This window comes from Apus apus, chromosome 1, assembly GCF_020740795.1.
Source record: "Apus apus isolate bApuApu2 chromosome 1, bApuApu2.pri.cur, whole genome shotgun sequence".
NCBI lineage: Eukaryota > Metazoa > Chordata > Aves > Apodiformes > Apodidae > Apus > Apus apus.
This window is the reverse complement of record NC_067282.1, coordinates 168,385,818-168,408,041: the sequence shown is the minus strand read 5'-3', so window position 1 is coordinate 168,408,041 and position 22,224 is coordinate 168,385,818. Positions and strand designations below refer to the sequence as shown.

General features: G+C 38.7%; 1 protein-coding gene across 1 annotated transcript in view; it reads left to right on the top strand.

Annotated features, from left to right (window-relative positions):
- LGR5 (leucine rich repeat containing G protein-coupled receptor 5) overlaps positions 1-22,224 on the top strand; it is an 88,968-nt gene that overhangs the window by 44,637 nt on the left and 22,107 nt on the right. Inside the window, exons 3-6 of the mRNA XM_051621911.1 lie at positions 5,598-5,669; positions 7,261-7,332; positions 17,985-18,200; positions 20,981-21,052. Of these exons, the coding sequence (XP_051477871.1) occupies positions 5,598-5,669; positions 7,261-7,332; positions 17,985-18,200; positions 20,981-21,052 (432 nt within the window). The remainder of the gene's footprint in view (positions 1-5,597; positions 5,670-7,260; positions 7,333-17,984; positions 18,201-20,980; positions 21,053-22,224) is intronic.

Here is a 22,224-nt window from a genome sequence, read left to right as displayed (position 1 = left end):
AACCAATTGGTGAACAGAAGTAAAATGCACAGTCAAGGGGACTTCAAGGCAAGAGAGTCGTTCATGGATACTTTGTAAAAACCCTCAGCATCTTTGCACAGTTGAAGGATGATTTCAGATTGCACTCACAATTACATTCTGTATAGGATACTGCAGCAGATGTGGACTGATTAAATATAATGCAACACAAGTGATGCAATGATATATAGCCTAATCTGTATTAAAGGGCATGTGTTGGCACTGGTCTAGAAACATTGAGTCAGTCTGGAATTGCTGTTTAAATTTATTGGCATAATAAGAGGACTCCAGTATGTTTATCATAAACTTGGGTGTAATGAAGTCCTACTTAAACTGTACCTGTTCCAAAACAGAATTGCAAGTTTTCCCTGTGTTTTAGCTTCTTCATAGTGGACCTTGACCCTTTTGCACTGCATATTCCTATCATATGCTGGGCCACAACCAAGATCCAGAGTGCTGCCTATTCTCCTGCATTTCAGCACCTTGCAAGATCTGATCAGTAACTTGTTCCAGAAAATTCCATTGCATTAATCCTGTTAGAACATGGTGTGAATATTAATTAATGTGAACGTATGCTTTTTCCCAAGGAGACTGTATCTTCCTTCATGTCCTTCCTATAGGTTTAATACTACTAGATTTTGACATACACTTTGCAGGTGCTTGTTCAGCATTTGCTGGACTAGATCTTACTCAAACAAAGAAGGAAAGCAGCCACTCCCCCTATCATACTGTTACTGTCTGCTCCAGACAGTGAGTAGCACAGTTTTTCTTTCCACAGCTAGTGGAGACATGCTTTCTTTTTTAAATGCCAGTTTGTTAGATGTAGAGAGAAAACTTCTTAGTGTTTCAAGTTCAACTTCCATCCCCGCAGGTAATGAGAAGACACTTGTTACCAGGCAAGGCTTGTCCTGATGCACAAAGCATCCACACATAAAGCAGTTTTGAGTTGGTGAAGAAAAATTATTCTACTAGAAGCTTAAAGAAATAGTTGACTGTGCACAGTCACAACTTCAAGTTTATTTGCTTCTTTACAAGAAATGAAGCTTTTCTTTTCAGACATGAGCAACAATTGAAAGAAGCAAACAAACATAAAAAAAACCGTACTGATCATTTTCAGAGTTTTTTGTGGGTTTCTCATTCGTTGTGTTGTCTTTGGGAATATTCTCCTGACTTGGTGATCACCATTTCTCAGAACTATGACACTTCAGGAGAAGTCAGAATACATCAAAAGGGTGAACAGATGGGGAGCATTCAAAGGAGAGCCCAGACACACCATTTCTTAGATCCAACCATAGGCCGTGAACCTGACCTGCAGCTATTCCAACAACGATCAGAGATTGCCAGGTGGGCTGAGCTGCATTGAAAGATATTTTAGAAATTGCTGAAGGAGACAACATACTTTTCTTTCAGATCATTAATTTTAGAGCTTTTTTAAATAAGCATGCAGTGTTATAAACATTTAGCCTATGCTTAAGCCAAAAGTATCCTGCTATTTTGACTCCAACAGTGGCAAGAAGCAGGTAGTAAGAGAAACATGTGGTAACGCTTTCTCATAAACTTTTCCAGCCTCCATTAATTTGCAAAATTACATGAAGCAGCACAAGTAAAATCTAGGTCTAAAATAATATAGCTAAAAAGATATGATCCAAAATCAGTAATGCTATGTACTTGTGATTACTTTTTTCTTAAAGAGATGTGATACATTTGAGCCTGAACGTACTCACAGAGACATTTTTAAATAGTGTCAGAAATGCTGGAAATAATAGAAATTATTTCTAAAAACTGACATTAGAAGTTGTTCAAGCAATAGAAGCCAGCCATTTGGTTAAATAAATGCTATAAGCCAGGTAGTTAATTCCTGCTCTCAGAAATCATTAACAAATTGCTGAACTATAGAGACACATAGTATGTCCTCGTCTGTTTTGGAAAATCTGTATTTATCCATCCAGACTGAAATCACTACCCAGAGTCCATCCAGAGTTCAGTAGAATGCTGGGCTTCCCTCAAATGATTTAGGGTAATGGAAAATAAAATCCCCAAAGTGGAAAGGAGTAAACACTGATAAATACTTGATAGGTACTGTAGTGTCAACAAGGGGATTAATTTTCCCCTATGCCAAAACTGAGAAGAGAAACACAGTAATAGCAGGAAAAACCCACAAGGAAGGCTTTAAAAATGGTCAGAAACAAATAAGTCAAACTTAATGAGCTTTTCAGCATGCCTTAAAAGACCAGTGTGCTAAATTTTATCCGAGAATATTGAAAGAATTAGACAACAATCCAAAGTAATAATTTTTGCTGATTTTTACCCAATACTACAATGCTGGGTAATTCCAAAGGGCTGGGATGATGCTACTGTTCTGCCAAGTCTTCAGAAGTGGTCTCATGGAGCATCTTGGGAATAGATAGGTGGTTTACCTGGAGTTGGTTCCACAGAAAATCATGAAAAGGGTCTAATGGGAAAGGATTTAATAGCGTAACAAAAGGTCAGACAACATCAATACATAGAAAATAGTTGTTGCCAGATGTCTGCCTTTTCTGACATCGTCAGATTGATTTGTGAGAGAACTACATGGACATACATGCTGGCATTTGTGATACATTCGATGTAGCCCTCTACTGAAATATGTAAGGCAATACATGATGGGTGTGATTTTAACATGTGATTTCATGTGTCTGAAGTGTTTGTACAAGACATAGTTAGTAATTGAGAAGTTGTGATCTAAAAGGAAAAGAAGCAGAATATTAAAAATAACTTACATCTCAGCTTAACAGTGCAAGTGGCTATCACTGAACAGCTCAGGAACATGGCTTAGCAAGCCTCACTTACAACTGTCTGTCAGTTTCAGATATTCCTCTAAAAGGTGCTGGATCTGGGGCCATGTGGAGGGGTCAGGCGCTTAGGGTGGTATATTATGGGTGGCCAGATGATCCAAATGGACCTTACAGTCAGAATGACAAGAGTTCATTCTGGCAAATCTTCCCTTGAAAACAGTTGGACAGAAAACTAGACCACCAAAGCAAACAGGGAAAAAAGTTACATGGAGAAGTTTCAGCCATCCGAGACAAACTCAAATAGAGCCCAATGCAATACAGTCGCTAAAACCATCCTGGATGTCAGCGAGATGTGGAGCCTGTATGTGTATAGGTGTGTCTCTGTCCTTAGGTGTTTCTTTCTAAGCATGTTAGATAGACATTAGAGGTACCATAAAAATGTCTTCAAAATTATGACAGTGCAGTTTTTTAAAAATGCCAAACATTAAGGCTTACCACAGTAAGCCATGATGATGCTCTGAAGCTGGGAAAAGTGAGTATTACACACTGAAAAAAACTTTTAAGCTGTGTAATGTCCCAGTTAAATTGCCACAGTCCTGCATTTGCAACAGGGAGGAGCATGCTTGGTAACTGCCAGAGTCCTTCTCCAAGAGCTCTTAAACAGGTCTGCGTTTCTCAGCTAGCCCATTTTATGAAGAGTTCAAACAGGTGGTATGAACATGTAGAGCGTTTGGCAGTTTCCATTGCAACAATTGTGAAAATTGCCAGGACACAGTAATTCTTAGGAAGGGGTGGTGGCCTGACAGACCAGCTTGAGCCTTTACAAATGGGTTCAGTTCTCTGCTCTTTATCAAGCTTATTCCATATGACACTCAAAGCAGTAACTTGCAGCTGTAGCTGAAAACCTGAATACCTGCTCCTACTGTTTTTTGCAGTAAAGTTTTGCAGGCTTCTCACTTTCTGGTTCATGCCAGGCTCATGTCCAGAGTCATGTCCAGTCACGTCAGTAAAATAACAGAGAAAAAGTGTGCTGTGGGGATGAAGCAGTCTTTAGTCTTTCCAAAAAACGTATCATAAACTGAGATCAGTAGGTCCTGAGCCTCTGGTAGTCTGTGATCCACAAGTGGCATTTACTTTCAGGGACCCAGTCTGATGTGTCTAACCCAACTCACACCTGCTTGATCCAGTAACAACCCAAAATCAATTGCTGTTTTCATTACAAATGAAAGCTGAAGCTGGAGAAGCCCTTCACACAACTGAAAAAAAAATAAAATTGACTCAGCCTTAGTGTGCCTCACCTTGGAGTAAGTGTGAGCCAGGTTTGGTTCACTCATCAGCCTGCAGGAATTCAGGTGCATGTGCCCAATTCTCAGATGTCTGAACATCAGAGCCCAGCGAGAGACAAGCTCAGCAGCTCTGTCTGAAACTGAGTGCCTCTGCAGAGCACAATTAAGAGCACAACTGAACAGAGAGAGGAGGAGCCACTTGCTTGGAGTTAAAGATTACGTGGCTCAGCAGGTGTGTTTGTACAGGAAAAAACCCTCTCCACAAACTGAAAATGCCTGAAGAGTCATTGGAATTGGGATCTAGAATGTTTTCTTTCTTTATGGCCCGTATTTTATTTTCTGTATGACGGAGATGTTGAAAGAGGAGGTGTGCACAGGATCCTACAGTTAGCTTGGGGCAACTAAACTCCAGAAGAAGACAAGGTGTAAGGGCTAGTCAGTGCTGGATCTGTGGGACTGCAGTCATAAGCACCTGGCCTTTTCTGTGAGCAGGATTGGCAACTCTAGTGCCTACTTCAGTGCTGTTGGTTCCAGTCTGGCAGCTTGGTACCTAAGGCATTTTCTGGATCTAGTCCTCTGGTCTCTCCTAAGGGGCCTGAGGCCAAATCAAACGTCAACTCTGTTATCCCATCAGCTGGTTTTGCTAACTGTCTGCAGTTTTGGTGTGCAATGTCTTAGCTGATTTGAAATAGCAGTTCCACTTGGCTTAACTTGATCTGCAAATAGAAAAGGGTTGCATTGCATCAGCCTGCATCTGTTGCCAGCAAAGAGGGGGCACCGTGGCTCTACTGACTCAGAGGAACTTGACTGGGAATCTGATCCCTACCAGTCAGTTTTGCAGCTAGGGTGCAGGTATTATAGCACATTCATGCTGAGCTGAGATGCCAGGAGGGTAAATGCAAGATGCTCTTGAATTACACTGATGGGGAACACAGAAATGCCATTATTTCACATAATACATGAACTCTTTCCTAGGCATAAACCTTACATGATGCATGACAGTCTGCTCACAGAGTAAACTATGAATCAACCAGAATAGCAGTTTTATGTGTCATTATTTTATATGAACTGTGGTCATCACTATGTGATTATATTCTGGTATTAGTGCAAATGAGTTCAATGTACAGAGACATCATACATTCACAATTCCTACAGTGCATGCCTGTAAATCCAGTGATACTGTTGTCAGTATATCTGTGTTTTAGTTACTGAGATTTTTCTAATCCTTAAAAAGAAGAATTTGATGTGCATTCTAGACCATTTGCAGTGAAATTATGTTTTCTCTCTGTGGTCCAGCTGTCAGTAAATCAACTGTACAATTAAAGCCTTTCCTCTTTTTTTTTTTTTCCCTTTTTTTTCCTTTTAAAAGTGTATTAATGACAAAACACGGCTCTTAAACTGCTGCCTCTGGCATCAGTTGCTCAAACGTAGCTGTGTTGCACTTCTTAACAACCAAATTAATTCCACATGAAGAGAAAAATTGTTCACTCTTTTTCTTTTCCTTTTTCAAACTTTGCAGACGTCTTGCAGGAAATGGCTTGACATACATTCCTAAGGGAGCATTTGCTGGCCTTTTCAGTCTTAAAGTGCTGTAAGTAAACTGTGTGTTGTCTGATATATTTCTGATTTCCTAAATGCTCCAGGGAACTAATTAACCAGTAAAGTTTTGATCAAGTAAATTACATATTTTGATCAGCTCATTTTGAACAGTTCAGTTGAGTTGAAGATACATATGAACATCATTAAATCCTTGTTTTTTCATATAGAAAATATCCTAAACACAAAGGTTGGAAAACATTAATGGCATTCTAAAACCAACTTGCTCATGAAGTAGATATCTCTGTACTTGAAGGTAAAAATTGGTTTGGTTAATAGTTTCTTTAATTGTCTCAAAAGTTCTGATTTCAAGTCTAAAAATCCAGTGGCCTTTTATGATCTCACAAAACTGGGGGTAAATTGCCTTTTCCTTTTCTTGAGAGCCAGGGGGGACACCATGTAATTTAAAATGCAGTTCCTGTTTCATATTTTGTTCTTTACATTGAAATTACTATAAGATAAATATGACAAAACCCTGTATTATTGTCAATAATAACACAGTACATACAGTTGCTAAAATTGTTAGCAGGCTACATCTCAAAATACTCACACTAGTGGAGATCTTTGCCTGTGTAAAGTTCATAGAAACTTCTATTACTAGCAAGAATGCCAACCTCCTAGGCAGCATCAAGCCAAGCCAGATGCTACTGTAAGAGTATACAAAGCTCTACTGGAAAAAATACATAAGTGGGAAAGAAGTATGAAGAGCTTCTCACTCCATCTACTCTTAAATGGGCCAGCTGTAGATCTTGTTAGCCTAAGGAGATTTAAGCCTGCCAAAAATGATTTCATTTACGGTGTCCCATTGAGTATGCCTCTTTTTGAAGGCAGCATGTACTACTTCAGTTTTACCCACATAGAATCCTTTTATGTATACAGGAGTTGGTCCAAACAAGGATATTAGGCTGTGTGAATGAAACCATATTCCAAGGGAGGGAAAGATTATTTTGGAATTAAGAATAATTTTTTTCAATCTTTGCAAACTAAATGATGTGATATTTCAGAAAAGAGATTTGTCAGGTCATTGCTAACAACATTCCACTTGAGAAAGTTTATTTAATTGGGAAAAATTCAGCAGTTTTTACAGAGATTATTCAAAGCCAATCATAAACTCCTCATACAGTTAAAAGTTCTGTTTGCCACAGCAGCCTTTTCCTGAGTAAGGATCGGAAGAGTAAATCCTTCACAGCTTTATCAGGATAAAGAAACTGAAATACTTCAGAAGGAAAGTGAAATCAGTATATGAGGATGACAGTTTGAGAATCACTGGAGGCAATTAGGAGCTCATGCCCTATTGAAAGCAAATCAGATTTGTACTGTTAACTTCCTCAGCTGCTTTGAAAATCCTACTGAAAGCTGATGTGTAGCTGTTAACAAAACTAATGTTCTACAGGTATTTTTTTGCTTTGAAGAGACCTGGCATTTGACAGGGGCAGAGGAGTGGAGTATTTGTGTAGCTTTCCTTTCTTTGTAATCTTGAAGTAGAACCTGTAGAAAGGAGGTAGGTAAGCTTCTAAGAAAATCTGCCATAAAAGAGAATTATCTTTACTGTGCTGATTCTAGTTTTTGTGCTCCTCAAAATGCAGGATGCTGCAGAATAACCAGCTACGGCAGGTTCCTACTGAAGCACTCCAGAACTTGCGCAGCCTGCAATCTCTGTGAGTATGCTTGATAAATCAACCTGTAACCTTGCATGGGCAATAATATGTGATTACCTATTAATTGCCTGTTAACGTTACTTAACAATGTGCTGAATCAGCTTTCTCTTTTAACTCTGAGCTACTTTTCAAGACAATTATACTCTCAATTAAACATCAAAAGTGAAGAATTTCACTCCAGCAGCTTCTTTGCAGTGTTGTAGACTGGTTCACTGAGAAGACACTCCTTGCCCTGCTTTGGTTTCTGTTTATCAAGAAGAATATTGTCCCTTGAGCACTGGTCTTCCCCATGGTTTCTTGTTAAGATTCTTATAGGGGAAAAGAAAGAAAGAATCTGAAATTACTCCCTTGTTTTTTTTTTTAATTTGGTATAATTGTTTTCCTTGTAAGGAGCATGGAGAACACTATTAACTCATGAAACAAAGTGTAGTAGAGGATGCTTAATTATATTCTGTGCTTCAGGCAGGTCTCTGTAGTTATAGTTCTTGACTGTGCCATGCTGACTTAGTCCATGAGCTTCAGTTTCAACAGAACTCCTGCCAGCACTGCTAGACCAGGAGTAAGGATTGGCTTCTTTGTGGTATGAATGAAATTATTTTTATGTGCTTCTGCCCTGTAACACAAGGATGTTTGTACCAGGTTGTGCTAAAAGCTAACCTAACCCAGTATCCACTCTTCAACAGCAGATGCCAGAGGAAAACAAAATGCCAGGCAAAGAATATAATAATAATCCTTTGGTAAAATGTCCCAGCTGCCAGATTTCGCACACAGGGACTCACTGAACCTGTTGTGGTTTCTTTGAATTCAATAGCTCTTAAAGCATTTTCTTCTCTGATTTTGTACAATTGGTTTTTGAGTCAATTTAACACCCCTGATTTTTTGTGGCAGCGTATCTGCTGATCAACTAGCCCTTTGTAGCATAGTGAAGTACCATCTGCTATTTACTTACTTCCCACCACATTTGATGTCTTCTAAGTGCAGCATTAGGAGAAAGTGAATACAACAGTTCCTTACTGGTGTACATCAGATTTTATAGACCTCTGTCATATCTCCACCAGCCATGTTTTTCAGGTGTGGGCTGTTAGGATTGTTTCTCATGGGAGCTCTTCCCTTCCTCTGGTCATCCTTGCCATTCTTAGTGAACTTTTTTTCAGTTCTCATATATTTGATTTGAGATGAGTCAAGGCGGGAACAAACCTAAACAGCATGTTTATAGTGTTTGCACACCATGGATTTATAGAGAGGAAATACAGGTGCTTTTTTGTTTGTTTTCCTACTGAACCCCCAAACTTTGTTTTGCTTAATTTTTTTACTGAACACTCAGCTTTTATTTCCATATTCATTGAAATTGCAGGACCTCTTTCTAGCAAGAATTTGTCATGTAAAGTTTGAATTCCCTTTTCCCTAGGTGCCTCACTCGACACCTTTCTATACCAAAATTCATCTGCTCTGTTCTTGTTCAGTCAATTGAGTATCATGAGTTCCTTCTACTGCACCTGCAGTTCACATTTTGCAACTGCTAGGTCACCCTTGCAGTCTCAATGCAGGATGCAGTAAATAGACTATGTTTCTGAATCATCCACAGAATTCCACTGTCACCTGATTTAAAAAAAAAAAAAAAAGTAAATTATCTTCTGAATTTTGGACATGCAGCATAAAATATCTAGATCATTGAAGACAGGCAAGCAGCAGGTTCTTTGGACAGAGTGAAATGTCAACTTTCTATTCTCTGTGCTTCAGTCAACGCCCTTTTATTTTCATATAAGTACTTTGAAATAAAATTATTTTCCTAAAAAGTTCCAAGATCCAAATGTGGAAGTCAATCTGGAAGTTCAAGTAACTATCACCAAAAAAAGTTGCTGCAGTGTGTGCTGATCACCAGCATCACTGGTAAAATTCTAACACTGACAAGGACAGAGTGAACATCTGTACCAAGTTGTCCAGCCTGGTTAGAGTTAAGATGGATAGGTTGAGAGATGTACCGTGTTGAACATGCTATCTTCTTTTTTTGTGTACATCTAAGTTCCACCAGAAGGTTAATATCTTTTGTATGCATTCAATTCACCCAAAATCTGAAGAACAGAATTAATTAAATTAATTGATTTCCAGCAATATTACATCATCTGTGTATACATACCACTATGCAGACACACATTATACTGTATTAGCTCCCAGGTTCTTAGGTCCATCTTGGACAACATTTACTTCCTTAATATACAAAGCATTTGTTAAGGTTTCTAAAGGTGAAACAGCTTTAAGAATTAATTATCTTATAATTGTTATTTGGTGAGTGCCTTTCTTCTTTATTGACCAGACACAGACTGAAATATCTCAGCCATATACTTTTGAGGTTACAGTTCTTTCCTTTGATCTTTGAAAAAGTCATGAGAAAATGCTGGTCTAGTATATTAGATTTTCTTTCTGCTAAACAAACAAAAAAAATCTTGCTGAGATCACATCACTCTATACACATTCTGGACCAAAACACGATAAGCCAAGCAAACAAGAGTTCCTTTGTTGCTCTTGAAAGAGACCGTTGAATTTTCAGCAGAGTTTCTAAACAAAATGACAATCTCACTCAGACTTTGTGACAAATATTTTTTCCTTGGGTGAACAAGTTGAAGAAGGAAACCAAACATAGTTTGTGCAGTCTGTGTCAAGGACCAATATTTTGTGACAGCATTAAAGCAGAGGGAGAATAGAAGTGGTCAGTAGAAACCTTTAGACAGCTGTGAAGCAGACCCAAGATGGAGTGATAGGGGTTTGTACAGAAAAGCTGCTATCACCTGAAAGATGATCACCGGCAAGAGAGACCTCTTTGTGGAAAAGAAAACTATTATTCTTTTGTTTGCTTAAACTGGATTGCGCCTGTCAGATAAAGGTGTGCACAGATTCAATTTCTTGTTTCATACAGTCTAGGAATTTTCTGCTCACAAGGTGGTTCTTGCATTGTTTTCTAACTTACAATAGGAATTATTTCTTCAAACCTTTGAAATAGCAGGAGTCTTTTCAAGAGTGTAATTAAGAGGTTAAAAGCTTTCACAAAGGCAGTTCCTCTAAGATAGCAACTTCTTGTGTTTATTATGTTTAACTATGCAGGTGGCATGGTTTCTGGAAGCCTCATTAACCCTTTGCTTTAGGTCAGTATAAATGCAAAAAACTGAAAACTGCTGCAGGGTCTCGAATCTCTGCCTTCTGTGGGTTTGCTCAAGGAAGGCAGTCATGTAGAGGGGCAATCCGTACTAACTGCCTTGCTACCTTGATTAATGTGAAGATGATTATGTTAAGATCATTTTTAATATATTTTAATGTAGTTTTATACATATATAACGTGGACAATATATGGGTATATGTATGCAAACACGAGTTGTCCATGTTCATTCATAATGTAAATTCATCAATACTTTTTGCACAAGAAGGTATTTCTGGGTTATAGCTCTTCTTACTGTGTAGTTACAGGCTCAAAAATGACAGTATAGGTATCAATATTGATAGATACATAGTTTACGTTAAATGGCCTGTGGCACACAGAAGAACTGATGTATTTCTTCCACTTTCTCGTCCAAGTTGTAATATTGCTGGCATGTGGAATGGCATGACCAGTTTGAGTGACAAGTATTCATAAATTTCTTAAGGCTTGACCTACCTCTAGAATAGATCAGTCTTCTTCAGACAGCAGACATTATTCAATAAATGCTATAAAATGAGGAAAAAAAAACAAGAACAACAATAAAACCCTAGCACCTTCAACAGCAAAAATCTATGAGAACACCTTTATACTGTTGCCTGAAAATAAACAAGCAAACAAACAAAAGTGTTTTTTTCTGTCACCAGAGAAAAGAAAAAAAAAGATTAAACAATATTAAAATCTTCTCCAATTTTATAGAAGTCTTTGTAGTTCAGTAACAGTGACATGCTACTTTGATTAATAAGTTAGTTCAGCTACCAGAGCTTGGACAGTGATTGTGCAGGACTTCTGTTTCCTTTGTGGCAGAAGGATATAAGAAAGTAACCAGAGCACACTGATTTTCAGATGTGGTTTTAATCTCCAAGTTCAGCAGAAGGATATCTTCAGCTTATTTTATGGGCTATATTTTTCCTCTGAAATCTAGTGTGAATACCAATTATGTGGATTACTAGTCCTCAGAATTCAAATGGCATTTATTTCTGTTAAGTCAAAAAGAGGAAACTATGTTTTCAGTTACCATGATTGAAAGGGAGGAACATAGAGTCACTGATGGGTCACAACTTAGATCTTGGCAGACGGGTTTGAAGTGTCACTTGAGTGCTGTCTTCCCTGTTCCTCACCTTGAGCAAACGTATTCCTTTAGAACCAATCATAAGCAGATGGTCTCTGGATTTTGTGTTTCCCACAGCATCAGTATCTCCATTCAGCTTTTAAATCAAAAAGCCTTGTAGTGATTTTGAACATACCTGTACAGTCCAAAAACCTTTTACATATGTATATTGATTCTTCAAATACTATTATTAATTAACAGCTTCTTTTGTGTCCTTTTTTTTTATTATTTATTTAATGTATGTATTTCTTTAAATAGTTGGGGTTTTTTCTCTATTGTAATTGCCTTGTCACTTCTAATGACATCCCTTTTGTACCAGACTTGGCATATAATTTAAGTCTTTTTGAACAAGAAAGGATTGTTAACAGCAGTCAGAAATAGTCAAAATCAAGACCAGATCGGGTGCTATCTCACTGCCCATGCCAAACCAGTCATGAAGAACATTTAAAAGGAAGCATTATTTTCTGTATCACCTGCTTTCGTTCCTGTAAAATGTAATAGGACTTTTACTGTAATAATAGAAAATAGGGCAGAATACAGCACAGCCCCTTTTCCAAAATGCTGGACCCAGCTGATAGCCGGGAAAAAAAACCCAAAACATCTTCTCTCCCTTAACAATCTGCAAAGTAGGAATTTAGTGAAGCAAATTCATTTGACTTTGCAAGTAGCAAGATTATAAAATATTATCAGATAAATGTGTTTTACATTTCCTAACAGAATTTGTAAATGGCTTAAATTTTATTTTAAGGATATTTTGGTGTTTCTGGAACACCTAAGGATGTCACTAAGTTTTACATAAAAGATTAGACATTGCCTTAGCTGTTCTTAATAACTGCCTGACTGAAATTGCCTGAAAATGGATATTTTGTCTTCTCCCTACTCCTCCAAATATTTGACATTTCAAGAGAAGTTTCCATTCTTAATCCGAACAAAGAGTTGAAGGCTTTGGGGGCACAGAATTCTGAAATGTTTCCAGTTCAGGCTTAAAATGAAAAAGCCTTTTTTTCAGAAATATTAACTTTAACCATTTTATTTATTTATTTATTCCCATTTTGATGCTGGTGTTAATCATCCTGGTTTTTTGTTAAAAGACAAAACTACTTTGATGGATCACATTCTCCCAAGAAAACTGTATTCATTAAAAGACTGGAACTTTAGTTGTGGTTTTCCATGTCACACCCCATGATAATGAAGCCTACAGAAGGCATTATCCTTAGGAAACCAGGTACCTCAACAGGTACCCACAAACTCCCTGAGGAGGAATTTCCCACAGTTTAAATGAAGGTTGCCTGTACCCATACAGGTGTTTGTACACATACACAAAGACATCTCAGACCTCACCATTGCAGTCACCTCATTGTATTGCACATCTTAACCATCTGAGCTACTGGAGCCCTGGAGCACACTAGGTAACAGAAGAGTGACTGAAACATGGGGAACTAGTACAATTTCAGATCATTCCTCTCAGCCACAGACACTTTTCTATCTTGATAAACAGCTGGGAGGAAGATAGAGGTGCAAGGTTCCCTGAAATTTACATGCTACTGTTTTTTTAGGGTGCAATCCCTGACTCAGGCAGCTGTAGGACCAGTTGAAGTGGGTGCAAATAGGCTGAACTAGATCTGCAGTTCCAGACCACTGGGTGATGTCTTCTTTCATCCAGTAGAAGTTAGGCATCTGACTCTTTTCCGAGTAATCTCAAAGGAGGGTTTTTAATCACATTTGTAAGGGACAAACAGATGTCTCAACCTCAGAACTGCTAGCCAAAAATCATCCTGCATGGCTGAAGCCCACAAGGACGCACAGCATATGTGAGAGGAAAACAAGAAGCTGCTGTTGGATTGTTTAGCAGTACAGGGGCTCACATTAGGTTTCTGAAGAGATCCAACTGGGCATCATACAGTGACAGACAGTGGCTCCAGCCAGCCTAGCAAAGCAAACTGCTCCAGAGTGCTCCTGGGCACCAGCCATGACCATCTGTCCTGCTGCACTGTTAACAGGGTCCTTGGCACACTTTTGACCTGTGCCAACTGACATTTCCATGAACTATTCCCCTGGGGCCATCTGGCAGTTTGCAGGGCCCTGGGACCATCCCCAGTAGACACTCTGCATACAGCCACCGTGTTCAGGAGGCTAGGGGAGGTCACTAGAAGCACAGGCCATTCTGAGCCAGTTGGCTGCAGGACCTGGGAGTGTTCCCAGCCATACCAAACGTGCCAGCCTAGCTGGGAACTCCTGATCTGAGTCTGTAGCCAGATTCCTAGGATAACCCAACAACTCTTTTTTCCCACCTTGAGGACGTGAGGGTACCCAGGATCAAAGCCAATCTTTGTTCCAGTAGTGTTGTAATCAGCTGCTTGTGCTGTGTGCAGGGTCCTGGTGTCCTGGCAGCTGAGTTTTCCAAATGAATGCAGGTTTACCAAAACACCTGAGCAGCATGTTTGGCTGTGGAGAGAAATACTAAGGATTGTCACTCTCAGAGCTGCAGAGACCTCCTCATGTAAAAAGGAGCAGTGGGACAGAACAAATGCTCCCTGACTGGGACTTGTGACTTCTATTTTTCTGTCTTGCTGTTGCCACACAGGGCTCTTTGTATCAGTCCTGTAGAAGCCCATACCAGGGCAGAGCTGAAAGTGAGCTGTGGGAACTGCTGTGCTGGTGTGTTGTAATTAAGCTTGTACAATAGTCCTAGCATTTTCCCCTGTGGACTGAAGGGGATATCCTGCGTAAAGGGCCATGTTTGAAAAACATGGCTCACAATGGCCAGCTATATTTTCTTTACATCCACTTTGCAGAGCCAGTTTGAATGTCACTTGCCATTACTTAAATGAGGCTTTAGTCAAACTCCTGTGAAAAAAAATCCTTGAGAGAGTTTTTGTCACCACATGCTAGCAAAGATGGTGGGGCTGCTGGTGACCCTCTCCAGCCCGTTATACCCTCGCCATGCAGGCCCTGTCTGTCATTGTCCCATAACTTTTCTGAGGTTCGGCTGTGGAGAGAAATACTAAGGATTGTCACTCCCAGAGCTGCAGAGACCTCCTCATGTAAAAAGGAGCAGTGGGACAGAACAAATGCTCCCTGACTGGGACTTGTGACTTTTATTTTTCTGTCTTGCTGTTGCCACAAGAGGAGAAGCGGAAGATGATCAGAGAGGGAGGAGCACCCCTCTTCTTTAATCCACCATTCCCAATACCAGTCCTCCTGTGCTCTCTCACTTCTCTGCCTCTCCTGCCTGTTACAAATAGCCCCTTTTCATGTGGTTTTGTCTCTCCTGTTTTAAACTTCAATGTCAGAAGAAACATTTTGTCCTTGACTTCTTTATCTGTCTTTGTGGCTCTCCTCCAGTCTCTGCATTAGGCCCTCATCCACTCCAAGAAGCAGCAATCCATGTAACACCTGTTTATTTCAGAGGGGAGGTTGACCTTGAAGGAATCCCCTTCCCTAGCCAGTATCTAGCAATTTTATTTAACCAAAAATCAATAAGTAAGACACTCCATCAAGGCATTAAGAGATTTCTTGATCACAAGGTACATCCAGATTTTAGCTGGACTTGCTATTGAGAGAAGACTCAGAAAAAGGTAAAGAAATATATATTCCCTTAGAAACCTACCAGTGGAGTAAAACTAAGTATGCAGTCATACTGAATTGATTAAAAAATGCAAATAAAACCTTTTTCAAACATTTACCATTATGCATTTTAGAGTAACAATAAATGAGTCCTGTTAACAATTCTATACGAATGATATCTTGTCATAATTTCTGCACATGGTTGTAGCATTCACAGTATGTCACAGGAAACATCAGTGGGATATAGTCCACAGAGCTCGAGCATTTGCTTTGAAAGGTTTGGACATGTTAAGTGAGCTCATGGTGAATTTCATACTGGCTGCTTTATTTACATGCTACCTATCAGAAGAGATCAAGCATTTCTGTTTCCCTAAATTGGCTCTCCCTGGACTATAATAGCAGCTTTGAAACTTGCCACATGTTATCTTTATATTTTCAGTTATAAATAGGGTCATGTTTGTGAGTTAATGGGTTTAGTTCTGGAAGTGCCAAAACTTTGATCAACACATGTAAAACAATTGGCTGAAAATAGCGATTTGGATCAATGCTTTCTACATCAGCGTGCATTACCTACAGCATGACAGGAAACATAACCACTGCTGAAACCTTTTAATATCTGCAAGAGGGAAAATGGTACTTGGAAATTTCAAAAAGATTAGATAACAAAAGAGCACTTGAGGCAGTACTTCTTACGAGCACTTGCAGGATACGTAATCCAGTTACAGGACCTGCAGCACAAATCACTGTCGTTTCTTGATTTCTTCCAAGCTTTTTTTAGACAATAATTCAACTACCCACAATTACATTTATATTACAGCAGTCTTGTCTTTCTTTCTATGTTGCGTATTTTGTTCACGTAGCCAGTGATGGGCTTATACTTGGAAACTTCAGCTATGAAATAAATTAATTCCTTAATTTGCTACCAATGTTGGTATAATAAAAACCATAGTCTCACTGATGACAGTAGAAATATTGCCATTTCAATCACAGGATCACATACAAGCAATGGACTGTTGGCTTTGCCATGCAGCCAGGCATCCTCTTATTAACCACTGTGGAGTCAACAGGGATGTCAGAGCTGCACAGGCAGGCTTCATGCTGAACAAGATGTTAACTGTAATACAGTAACACATTTATTTTGAATAAAGCCTCCATTCTTTAATCAGTGTAACTGTCAAACTAAGGCAACTGTAACTTTTTAATTTACATACCACCATCACCCAGAGAAGAAATTTGCTTCTGACTGAACACAAAGAAACCTCATCTACTCATTCAAATTATAACTTATTTGAAAACACAGCCGTAGCATGGTTGTTGCCTGGGGAATGGGGGAGGTACAGCATGAGTATTTCTAAACATTTCCAGCCTCACCCATTTGTTGACAGACCCTTGAGTTATTTTGGAAGCTCTGTCTCTGCTGCCTGCCATGTCAGTTTTTATATTGAAAATTTAATTGTACAAGGGCTTTGACACTGAACTGTATAAATTTGTTCCAACTGACCTTGTCTCAGTTATTTGCCAGGCTGGCACGGAGCCTTAGCAGTCATTATTTGTTCTCATGCAATAGGTAGGAGCATGGAGCAGGAGATAGAAAGGACCTGACATTTTACATGACTGTAAATGAGGAAGCAGCTTTAAATAAAGAGATTAGTATGCCTGCCACAAAGAGTATTGCATTTCTCTCAAACAGACCAAATTTAGGTTGTACCAAACTACTTCTTTGTACCCTGGGTGTGGCTGTTTGTTCTGTAGTGTTTTCAAACATCTATTTAAATTTATTTCTGTTTCACCATTCACTTAATTACTCCCCTGTGCAGACATCTTCAAGAAGAGTTTTAGAGTGAGGCTTTCATGTTCTGAGCAAGGTACAAGTCACCACAATGCTTGAAAAGCAGAAAAACTGTATCGGAGTAGACATCAGCATCTGGATGTTTCACAAAGTTGTAGAAATCCAAATCTTTCCCGGAAAGCATTGCAATGTGAAAGCAAAACAGAGCAAAGGCAAATTAATATATTACATCATATTTCTAGTGCCACATGTGCAAAAGGTTCAGTAGATTTAATCCTTATTTGCACAAGTGTGAGAGCAAGGTATCACCTGCAGGCTGTGAAGCGGTACGATGTGCAATTGAGCTCCCTCTGTTGGCGCTGCAGCAACTGAAGTCTATTTAATTCTTTTTCAAAAGAAATACTTTGCATTAGCAACACTAATTTTTAAAAAACATTTTGCTTCACTAGTGAAATGTGGGAACATCAGTGCTCATTGTAATCATTGAGATAAAGGATATTTAAGAAAAGGTAAAACAGGACCAGAGATACTGAAGTGACTTTCAGTTTTGACTCTTAGAATGGAGGTCTAGTGTGTGGAAACCAAATCATCTTGCAGCTCAGCAATTTATAGATTCTGAAGGAGAATCCCTGGCTGAGTTTCTTGCATCTTTTTATTCTGTACTTTCAAATAATTGGGAAAGGAAACAAATTTATACCTGGTTTGTAAAGAGGCTCTGCTCAAAAATGATCAGTGTGTCCTCTCAGTGAGTTGATGGCTACAAAGGAGAGTTGTCTGCAGAGAGTGACTGACAAGGAGACTTGTAGAGACAGTGTGAGGTCTCAGGGGTGAGGCTGCAAGCAAGACATAATGTAGAATCTTCAGGAAATTAAAAATGGAGGTGGCAACCCATGTCCATCCTTTTGGATTGTGTTCTTGGTGATAATTTCTTATGTGCATTGTGTAAATCCACTGTTCTTTTCTTGGAGTCAATGTTTTTCTATTTCTTTTTCTCCTAGACGTCTGGATGCCAACCACATCAACTATGTGCCCCCCAACTGCTTCAATGGCTTGGTCTCCCTTAGACACCTGTGGCTAGATGATAACTCCTTGACAGAAATTCCCGTCCAAGCTTTTAGAAGTTTACCAGCACTTCAGGCAATGACATTGGCACTGAATAAAATTCATTACATACCAGACTATGCTTTTGGAAACCTCTCTAGTTTGGTAGTTCTGTAAGTTTTATTGATTGCTTTTTTAGACACAATCTCAGCTTCTTTGCAGGGCTTTGACATCTTTGTGATAAATTACTTGAAGATGCAATGTTTAATTTAGATGTTGCTTGAGACAACATTTTAAAATCATACATTTCCCTAGTTCTCCTCAGTTGTCAAATGATAGGTAAATAAGTATATACATGGGTTAATGAAACATCTACTTTACCTACTGTTTTAATATTAAATTGATATCTTGGGGCTATAAATCAGTAGCTTCCTATCTGTATTTGCACTAGGCTTAAAGATATTCATTTACCAAGACATCAGTTTCATTTGTTACAGAAAATGTTCTTTTTGAAATATAAATTTAAGTTTTCTAGACTGTATATGTATTACAAATCAAGGTTGAAAAAATTATCTTGGAGAAACAGATTTTTTACGTCTTCTACAGTTAAACGAGCATGTGCAAAATCAATTGCTTTGCTCTAGCTTAAAAGTTTCCATCTTCAGTAAAGAACTATGTAAGGCAATTAAAAAACCACCCTATCTGGTCAGCAAAACAAACAGGAAGAGATGAATTGTGTGCCCTCCCAAATGAGAGAAGATTAGAAACAGGAAATCAACTGAAAGCTTTCTGGGTGACTTGGAAAGAATGCTGTCCAGTAGAAAAAGCATGCATTTCCCTTTATAGAAAGTATATGTAGTTTTGTACCTTATGATGTTTGCATACCACTTCAACTAAATGAAAGATAAGTAGCTCGCACCAGAATCTGGAAGATACGTTGCTGAGACCAGTGACAGCTTTTTATCTCCTGCGAATGTACCAAGTGGAAAAAGTTCTAGACTGACTGGAGAAACTGAGGAGGAGAGCTTAAGTGGAGATTTCAGGATACTTTGGAAAATTTTCCATTATTTGCATTATTAAAAAGATAATAATATATTCAAGATTTACAAGCTGAAAGCATAGTCTATAAGACATTTAGCATATTTTAGTGTATTCTGGCCGCAGTATAAGTTTTGAACCTGGCACACATCGGGGTTCTTTATTGACAGTTATAATCACCATCTCTGCCTAGTGCTTCATTGTCATATAAACACAGAGGGCATCAAAAATTGGGGGTGACAGCTGCCTTGTGCCACAAAATCTTTGCCTTCTGTTAACATTAAGTATCAATCCCATTCCTGTTAAAAGAGTAGACAGACTCATGATTTGACTGAGCTTCTAAACTTACCTCAGTAACTAACTCTAAAGACAAGAGACTTGTCTTGAATGTTGTTCTCTAGATCTCTGCCAGAAATACAACAATAAGAGGACAGTTAAGAAATGCAGGAGAAAATTACTTTTTTTCATATCCTGATTGCTTCTGCTCAGCTAGGTTTCCTTATTTGAAATCTGCATCGCTTATTTCTAATCTTCCGAGCTTCGTATTGATTAGTAATTCAATCATTCCTCATGATCTACAACATCTGATATTTTTGGCTCATCAGAACCTTTGTGTGTAGTTCTGCTTTCTTTTCTTTGCTACTCTATACAGTCTGGCAAATTTTCAACTCTGTGCAAAAATGCATGGCCAGTTGGAGCAGGTTTGAAGCTCTATCATAATACTTCCCAAACATAATTGGAATTTGGAGATGCACTCTTCATGCTAACTAAAGCATTAAAGATCAGAGTAGTCATTAAAAAAAAACAAAAAAAAACAACACAACACAAAAAACATTGAATAGATGTCTTCCTAGGAAAGGAAAAACCCAGAGAACATTTGCATTTTGCCATCAGAATCCCTGCCTTTTATGGACAGGTAGACTCAATTTCTGTCAGTTCTACAGGACATTCAGAAAGCCTGGGATATTTTACATTATATTTAGAGCAGAATGAAGCATTGAAGGGAAAGTGCCTGGCAGCGCCTCATTCACAGCCCTTCTTTTCTTTCAAAGTGCTATTCCCATAGTTTCCCTCTACTATAGGGGTAGAGTGTCAGGAATAAAATAAAAGGAAAAATATGCTGGGAAAAAAAGGCATCGTTTTTAAAAAACAACCTGAAGTGGCTCTAATTTGTATCTACTCACATGAATGAGCTTCACACAGAGTAGGTTTTTTCCATGTCAGTCTAAAAGACCTAGAAATATGCAGCACTCTGAGCTTTCCTGCTGGGGAGATAAACTGAAATATATAACAAAATTACTTTTAATTTGCTTACATTTATGAAAGTAGGGTTTTTTATAGTTTCAAAGAAAGACAAGCTACAGCACTTTTAAAGATCAGTCAGTTTACTCATCTCAGTGAAGCTATGAGTTCTTTCTCCTGTGGCTTTGTGTCTCATTCTGCAAACCTGTCTGCCATATTATCCATCTCCTCACCTGCTTCTGTTCTGTGCCATACTCTCTTAGCATCCTCCAAATACACATTTCCCAAATACATACCTCACACCCCATACACAGGTTTTTAAGGCAACACGTTAATTAAAAAACAGTGAGAATATGTCTACAATTTCCCAATATTCAATGTACAAACCTCAAGCTGGAAGGCCAGTATATACCTTTTTTAGAAAATCTAGGGGTTTTTAAAACAAATCCCTTGTATGAAGCCAAATGGAAGCCTGGGTGGGTGGGGAGATACCGGGAGAAAGGGAGGAGGGCATCGGAGGTGTCTCCTATAGATGCTCTTGCAAAAGCATGACCTGCATATAATCAGTGCATGCCTAAAATAAGTTTCTTTTGATTTAACCATCAAAATGTTTTGCTTAAGTCCACTGTGTGCAGTATGCTTTCCTGACTGTGTGCTTAATGTTCCCCTGCAGACATCTCCATAACAATAGAATCTACTCCCTGGGAAAGAAATGCTTTGATGGGCTCCACAGCCTAGAGACTTTGTGAGTTGACCTCTTATTTGTTTCCTTTTTTTTTTTTCCAGTGTTTTCATTAATATTCTGAAAGAATAAAAATAGCCTAAAAGCTAAATGTGGGTTTTGGCTTGCCTAATCTTTACTGGATCTAAGCGATGGTTTACAATGAGTCTATGTAGCAAATCCTATTTTTTACTATAAAATTACTTTGCCTTTTTAATAAGCATTGTCAGTTGATAAATTGTTTGAAGGACAGTTGAAAACTGTACTGATCATTGAAAAAGAAGTGGCTACTCTTGAACAGTTATGTTTGCCTAGTTTAATACTATTTATTTGCTTTGTTTCATCAATAAAGCTAGTAGCTAGATTGGGCAAATTGTCATAATCAAAAGTTTCAACATCAAGAAACTGACTCACCATGGAAGAAGGTTATAAAATTAGGTGGTTTTCTTTTTTTTAGCCCTGAAAAAAGCAAAAGTGCCAAGTGGCCAAATTACACATGTGTTTTCCAAGAGGAGAAGTGGAATATTTCAGTTGTATCCAAATTTTTTTTTTCTTTGGAGAGCTCTGGTAAAGACTAGCACTGGTAAAGATTGCAATTTCTGCAAGTTTTCACTGCAGTTCTGCTCAAACCAATTCAAATTGTCTTGAGTTTTCTAAAAGAAAACAATTCTACAGAAGAACACCAAACAGGAGCACAGTGCTGATGGTTAGCACAAAATATTTTGCTACAGTTAGTCAAATAAAGATGCTGTCTGCTAGAGTAGGCCACAGGTACCCAAAATGCTACAGGGACAGTAAAACCTTACATATCCTTCACACTGGCACCTGCCACAGTCAGTGGCATGATTTCCTGAGATTTTAGGTATTTCACCCAGCCAGGACAGAGGCTAAAGGGCCTGTTAGGAAGAACCAACAGACAAAGTTTGAGACATGAGTGATGCTGGTCTAAAGATGACTGTTTGCTTTCTATTCCACAGAACTATGTACTGCCCACTTCCATGTTTCATTAAGATCAGAAAGCAAGAAGCTTTGGGCTTTTCTTTTGTCCTTAGTTTTGATTACATCGATCCCTTGGCACTGAATTGCAATTATACAGTTTTGACTTTTAGCTGGCTGTGAGTTGCCAGGAAGTCCCTTAGTGTAGCACCGGAAAGGGGGACGGGAAAGGGAGAAGGAAAATGTAATAGTTTGTTTTG